The sequence below is a fragment of the Sinocyclocheilus rhinocerous genome, unplaced genomic scaffold (assembly GCF_001515625.1).
Source record: "Sinocyclocheilus rhinocerous isolate Xijiao unplaced genomic scaffold, SAMN03320098_v1.1 scaffold346, whole genome shotgun sequence".
Classification (NCBI taxonomy): Eukaryota; Metazoa; Chordata; class Actinopteri; order Cypriniformes; family Cyprinidae; genus Sinocyclocheilus; species Sinocyclocheilus rhinocerous.
In genome coordinates, this window is record NW_015630993.1 from 640158 (window position 1) to 647865 (window position 7708).

Here is a 7708-nt window from a genome sequence, read left to right on the forward strand (position 1 = left end):
GTTTGGTCCTCTTAAACTTTTCTTCAAACTGTGAATGAAGTAAAAACCGAGCAAAGAGCGCTTCCCTTATAGCGTAACTGTCCGAGCTCACTCATGCGTTCTTTTTGTCTTGTGATAACAGGAAGATCTGTGAGCATGTAGAACTACATAAACTTGCGGAAACAAAAATTAGATCGGAGCGGATTCCGACTAACCTGCAGTAAACGCCTCTGATTGGCCATTGCTTTCAACAGAGATGCCTGTGATTGGCTACAAAACTCAATGCTGCAAAACACGTAAATAGAAACTTTTGGTTTTGTCATTCGAAACCAGAGCGTGCACACAAAAACACACAGGAGCGTTTGAAAGCGGGTGACTTCGAGCGGGTACAGAATTGAGTTGGTACAATTTTAAAACAATTTAAAAAAACGCGAATCTACACGAATCACACAAATTGACCCATTTTGAATTCAAAATGGCGAATTTCACCGAAAGGTGACAAGTTTGCATCCCTGGTACTGACGCTGGTGATGTGCACGTCTTTCCCGGTACCACCTATAATATGCTGCTGCTAAGTGCAACCCTAGCTAACCTGTTTCCCAGTAACCCTATTAGTAACTGGACTATTACCAGTTAGTGGTCGACCGATATATCGCCACGGCCGAGTTCGAGGTGGGACTTTTATTTTGACGGCGCTGAGAGAGGCAGCGCCTGTGCACACAGCGTTCACATTCTCCCTCTTGTTCGCTGTCGTCCTTAACAGTTCTGTCTAATATGGACAGAAATCTGTCTAATAATCAGAAAGAACTGTTAAACAAAGGAATTAAAATGTATACAAAAAAGTATTATAACGATTGCTTTTATATTATTAGTTATAGAAAGGCAAACATTATAATACTTTCTCGTTTGCCGGGAGCATTCAGCAAATACGCATTCATATCATTTAAACAAATCTTTGAATGACTAATGAACATTTAATTGAAAAAATCTTGCAAACTTATCCAGCTGTGAGATCTTGTGAAGTGTGCATTTGTATCCTGCATGATCGCGTGTTCTCTGCGTGACGATTGGTCCGTGTGAATTGAATGCTGACAGGAGAGTTCAGCCTCACTGGAGATGCGCGATCGACAAAACTAAAACTCATGATTTCTAATTATGCTGCGCTTCATGCTTTTGCCCAATGTCATATTCATGTCATTTTCACTGTGTGCTGTATGTAAAATGAGTGTTACCTTGGCTTTATTTGAAAAAATATGATTCCCAAATCCCAATGCACACAAACTTCCCAGATTACTGAGTGCCCTGTTAGTTACAGTGCTTACTTCCTTTTTAATTATATATTTATTAAATATTTGTGAAAAATACTCATTTAAAGTATAAATATGTTTATTTTACACATTTATTTTTTAATCCATTTTCAAATGATTTAAAATTTCTTAAATATTAATTAAAATAAATAAAATTATATCGGCTTTATATCGGCCACCGGCCACCCTGCTTTTCAAGATATCGGCATCTGCTGTCAAAAAACCAGTATCGGTCGACCACTACTACCAGTAATTCATCTTGCAAATAATTAAACGAAAATAAGCTGGAATTAACAACGAAAACGTTTGTCATATAATTATCCTTCAGTCAATCTTATCTCCATCATTTACCGCTGTTATGTTTCCTCTTTTCCTCCTCTTCTTGCTTTTTTCTAGTGCTGGGCGGTATACCGGTTCATACCGAATACCGGTGTTTATTTTTGGTTATGATATGAATTTTTAAAATACCGCAATACACGGTGTATGTCGCTTAAACAACGTTCGGAACGCAGCACTACTTTTTTCCGCTTCTGGCTGCCAGATGGATATATAAGTCCTCTTCAAGTTTAAATTAGCAAATGCACAAGTAAGCGCTGTGCCAGTTTGAAAAGGAAAAAGCAAGCACATCTAACGTAATGCGAGAGGGGTCCCCCTAGGGGGGATGCAGATGTGTTGCTCCAGGTTATATTAATAATGACATTTCTGATTGTTCAAATGGTCAGCTGTCGGGGGCCCCCTCAAAATGCGGGGCCCCAGGCAATTGCCTGCCTTGCCTGCCCTATTGCTACGCCTGTTTATATGGAATGATATGAAATTGACAATGAAATAACAAACGTAAATGTCTTCACTGTTACTTTTGATCCATTTAATGTGTTCTTGATGAATAAAGATTTTTTTTTTTTTAAAGAAATTCTTACTGACTCTTTTTAACTGTAGTGTATATGTGTTTGTATGTGTGTTTGCATTTTTAAACTCTGTGTTACATGCTGATGAAGAATATGAATGCGAATATGAAGATGAAAATGTCAAAGTCGCTATAAATGTCTCTACTGAGTCAAGCTTGCTTAATAAAGAGATACCAAAGAGGTGAAAGATAGAGAGCGCTATCAAGTAGTGGAAGTATTAGGTAAGGAAATGAGACCAATTAATAATAGCTGTTTCATTACTGAACTCTACAGGGTGTTGCTAAGCGTCAAATGCAGAAGTAGGCCGCTACTGGTTAGACAGCCTAATTAGCATGGAGAAACAGGGCATGGGGGCGTGGCCTCATAACAAGCATCTAGTCTCATATTTGGGTAGACACAAGCTATCATTAAGGTATGAAACATATAAATGCATTTACATGCATATTTATATATATATGTACTGAGCATCACATGAAATCCTTCATGCAGGAATAATTAGTAAACAAGGACTAAATGCACCTTTATGCTTGGACTAGATCTACAATATTAATGCTGAAAAAAGTCAGTGGAAGCAATTTTTGTCTTATTAGTTGATTATGTTTGTCAATGCGGTACACAAACTGAAAATATCCCAAATGCAGGAGAGACATGTATCACTTATCATTTTTGGGAGGGTTTCAGTTAAAATTTAGAAGCCTTAAGGCTAGGAAATTATTATTTTTTTAATTATGGAAAAAATAATGCATTAAAATTATTAACACATTTTAATGCACCCCGCCCTGCCCAGACCTGTACGTCATCTTACACTGCATGCAGTTGCTGACAAACATGATGCAGAACGATGACTTAACATAATGTAGCTTATGAATGCAGTTTTATGCCTGTAATATTCAAGATATGAAGGCAAAAAAATGCCCCTGCATGGGTTTTTGTCCTAAATTTATATCATATGATATAGTTTAGCAACATCACAGAAGCAAGAGTGCTGTTTTTTCCTGATTTTGCTTATTTTTGCCGATTTTTGTTTTTTCCTGTTTTGCTACAGATGAGGTTAAGGAACAAATTTCCTTGATGTGCAAAAAACCTACTACATGAATATATGAATGTCAGAACATGTGGGTTAGTCTATGAACCAAGCTCCTGGACTGTAGCAGTCTCAGTCGCTTATGCAATATAAATATAACAAACACAAACCCTGTCCATAAGGACAGGGCATGGAAACAGAGATAAGAGAGGAGGGAAGGAATACAGACTGTGAAGACAAGAAGAAAAGAGAGAAACAAGAATGGAGGAAGAAAGCAAAAAAGAGAGAGAGAAGGCTAAAAGAGAGAGAGAGATAGAGCCCACAGCTACTGACATACTTGTCCTATAAATAGTCTTAGCTAAAAATGACTGATTAACTCAAACGCAACCTACTGGCCACTGAGAAATGGTGATAAACACGGAGTGACGCGAATTCATTTTTTTAAGAGTGTGTGTAATGCGGAGACAAACACTGGCAGATATGAGGGGGTGGAAGAGGAGAGCTGAAGATTCATTCAGATGTAAAACTGAGCTCACTTCACCCAGACACTGGAAAATATAAAGGGCTCTCATCTCCCTACGGATGAACAGGCAAACATCAACACATACATAAAGCACAGCACAGATGAGACGTTAGAACCTGCTCATTTATAGATACAGAGAAAATCAACCACACCTACAAAATTGGCTATGTTCAGACATGTCAATATATAGTACAGTTGTCAGCCCTGTTTTAGAGTGCTAAAAACGGTTACATTCACAAAATGTTCATTTTTGGGTGAACGATCCCTTCTATCCCTGGGTGAACTACCGACTCATTGAGACTGAATTCAGTAAACTTGTACTATGTGAAGTGGGCTGCACTGGACAATCCTCTTTGACATAATAAAAAACGAGTGCCATTCACATTTTTGTTCATATGGGATTCCAGTAACTCACAGTGATGGTAATATGAGCTTTATGTCAGCCAAAGGTTCTAGATTCTGTCACTGGTGCTCCCATCAGTTTCGTGGTCTGAGAGCAACCCAAGCAATATGCTCAATGCTCTCATAAATTTAAAAAGCATTTGAAGCTGCTGTCGGTTAATTAAGATTTGGCAGCCTTGACTAGACTTGGTTATTAAATAACGTTGTCTCAACTGTGATAAGACATTCCAGTGTTACATAAGTCACCATATTTGATACTTACATCAGTCACTGTCACTATATGGTTATAGGCATGATTTATGGCTATTGTGAGAACAGAAAACAAGCTTGACTCTGGTATTCAAATGAACTCCTCATGGGTCATACCCAAAAACAGATGAATAAATGAACAAACAAAAAGACAGACGAAAGAAACAATGAATGAGAAAAAAACTGAAGGAAGGAATTAAAACAGAAACAAATGAACAATGTATGAGCAAAAAAAAAAAAGGAAAATGAAAACAAAAACGAAAACAAAAGAAAGAGCAAAAACAGAAAAACAACAAAATAATGGACAAGCAAACAAGTAAGAGAAAGAAAAAAAAATGAAAACAAATAGAAGAAATGAACAGCAAATTAACAAAAGAATGAACAAACATTAAAAAAGAAAATTAAAGCAAAAGCAAGTATGAAAACAAAGAAACAAACAACGAATGAGCAAAAAAAGTAACAAGAAAATTAAAACAAAAGCAAGAATGAAAACGGAAGGAAAGAAAGAAAGAAAGAAAGAAAGAAAGAAAGAAAGAAAAAAAAAGATTGAGCTGAGTAAGTATACATAAGGTCACTGCAGCATTGGACCCAGACAGCAATCTGGAAGGCAAACAAGAGCACAAATAAACAGCAAAATGCTCAGACACCGAGAAGAGACTGACCTTAAGCCATTGAAAAGCTGTTTGGACTTGTCCAGGAGATAGCAGAAGTCAGTGACAGTTTTCCTCTCACAGAGAGGGATGTCATCCTCTGCCCCCACCCCTGTCATGGCAGCTGCTGGAAACAAAACAAAACAAAAAAGTGAATTCAAAACAGACCTTGGCAGAGTTATGCAAAACTGAGTCGTTAGCACAAGCAGGCATCAGTGGCGGAAGCAAGTTTTATGAATCACAGTTAAATGAGCACCACAGAAGTCTGAACTGACATATTGTGGGTATAAGAATCTGCATCAGTGACGTGGGCAGATGTTGAATCAGCTTTGACGAAAACTGACTAATTCCACCTCCAAACCAACTGACACGCTCTGACGAATTTGCATGAGTTGGAACAAAAGTTTCACTGAAGCCCTTAAAATAATCCATTTATATGAATTTCATGGAGATGAATAAACCAAGATATATTAAGCTGAAAGTAATTTTTCTGTTTTGTTAGTCCAGTGGTTCCCAATCCTGGTCCTGGAGAACCCCCGACACTGCATATTTTAGATGTCTCTCTAATCAAACACACCTCATTCAACTCATCAGCTCATCAGTAAAGACTCCAAGAGCTCAAATGTGTGTGTCAGATTAGAGACATCAAAAACGTGCAGTGTTGGTGGTCGATACGACAGTGATCTTGGATATCACTGGTGGAGACTTAATCTAAATGTAAATACACAATTGTAACATTTATAAAAAATACTGTTTACATCTTTAGGTGTAAAATGGGGATGTACAATATATCGGTACCATTTCAGTTATCAACCGTTATTAGATATTTTTCAATTTATCAGTACCAGTCGATACTGGATATTTAATTGTTCATGCCCATTTCCTCTATTTAGATGACATTTGCCTTCATCTAACATTCACTTAACACTATGCCCAAACCAGCGACGCTACAAGAAATAAAACATATATTTTCCATGTTACAAGGGATTTTTTCAATGATTTCTATTTCTGCAACATCACAGCTGACAGCTCATGTACTGATGCCATTTTGTATCATAATAAAATCATTTAATTTGAGTTTGTATATCATTGTGCATGACTTTAATAGCCATATAATGAAAGCAACAATGAATAATTAACCTCAGATCTTGAAAAAAAAAAACTTAAAAGAAACAAGAGCGTTCAAACTGGGATCTTTATGTAAACAAATATGCATATTCCATGGCAAACATTTTAACAGCCACCGAGTGTATTTTAAATAATGTCAAAATCATTTATTTAAATTAATTTGCAGAAAGAGCCCACCCACTCACTCTTCTGATTGGCTGTGATTTGTAATTGATTTTGTCACGTCTTGTAGCTGTGATGCGTCTGGTTTGGAAAGAAAAATTGTGTGTTGCTGAAATCTTATCGCATTGTGTCTGGTTAGAACATGGTGTTAAAGGTGGGGTAAGTGATTTCTGGTAGTCAATGTTGACATTTGAAATCACCAAAACAAACATGCCCCTACCCCAAAAGGGTCTCGCCCCTATTTTGATAGCTCCGCCCCACACATACGTACGCAACCCAGGCAAAGATTAGTTCTGTGAAACAAAGCAAAACACTGTGTCTACACCGGACGCGAGCGGCGCGGCATGACAAAATACTATAGAACTCATTCTAATCAGTGATACTGTCTACACTGGATGCGGCGCGACACGACAAATCCCCAACAGAAAACTGCTGCTGCGTTCTGCGTTCTGCGTCGCTTTGTCGCGTCCAGTGTAGACACAGTGTTACTCACCTATCGATAAGAAACAAAGCAACCTCGGTGTCCAATCGCAGGCCTTCCGCTACTTGAGTTCTCTCCAGCACTGGAAAGCTGATCCGATATTGCGGGACTTTTATTTTGACGGCGCGGAGAAGGGCAGCGCCTGAGCGCACACCTCTCACATTCTCCCTCTTGTTCGCTGTCGTCATTCAGTTCTGTCTAATATGGATAGAAGTCTATCTAATAATCAGATAGAACTGTTAAACAAAGGAATTAAAATTTATTCAAAAAAGTATTATAACGATTGCTTTAATATTATTAGTAATAGAAAGGCAAACATTATAATACTTTCTCATTTGCCGTCAGCATTCAGCAAATACGCATTTACATCCAAAATATCGGCATCGGCTGTCAAAAAACCCATATCGGTCGACCACTAGTCCTGTGCACTGAGCGCCCTCTCCTCCGCATCATGAGTAGACACGCCCCTTACTGCTGATTGGCTACAAGTTTGTTTTGGTACTCGGCCCAACTCAGTTTTCTAAAGCGTTTTTGGAAAAAAAAAAACATACCCCACCTTTAAGTTAATCTTTTAAACGATAATAATTTAATAACACAGTTAAATGTAATCTTAAACCTCAAAATTAATAGCCTTTTTTCTTACTGTACATTATAGCATATAAATTCACTAGTAGCATTTAAAATGATTTGAAGAACGTAAAGTAGGGCTGGACGATATGGCCAAAATTTATATCACGATATATTTCTTAATTTCGGTCGATACGATATAATTCCGATATCGATATGAACACTATTTATCTGAAATAGAAATGTATTGTAACATTATAAATGCCTTTATCATCACTTTTGATCAATTTTAAGCATCCTTGCTAAATAAAAGTATTAATTTCTATCATTT

General features: G+C 37.4%; 1 protein-coding gene across 5 annotated transcripts in view; it reads right to left on the reverse strand.

The window, feature by feature from the left end:
* LOC107740943 (protein SCAI-like) overlaps positions 1–7708 on the reverse strand; it is a 38540-nt gene that overhangs the window by 23102 nt on the left and 7730 nt on the right. For 3 of the 5 annotated variants that reach the window (XM_016553508.1, XM_016553510.1, XM_016553506.1), the window contains one exon: positions 5052–5166. In XM_016553508.1, the coding sequence (XP_016408994.1) occupies positions 5052–5158 (107 nt within the window). In that variant the 5' untranslated portion in view covers positions 5159–5166. The remainder of the gene's footprint in view (positions 1–5051; positions 5167–7708) is intronic. The other 2 variants (XM_016553509.1, XM_016553507.1) reach the window with 1 other exon arrangement.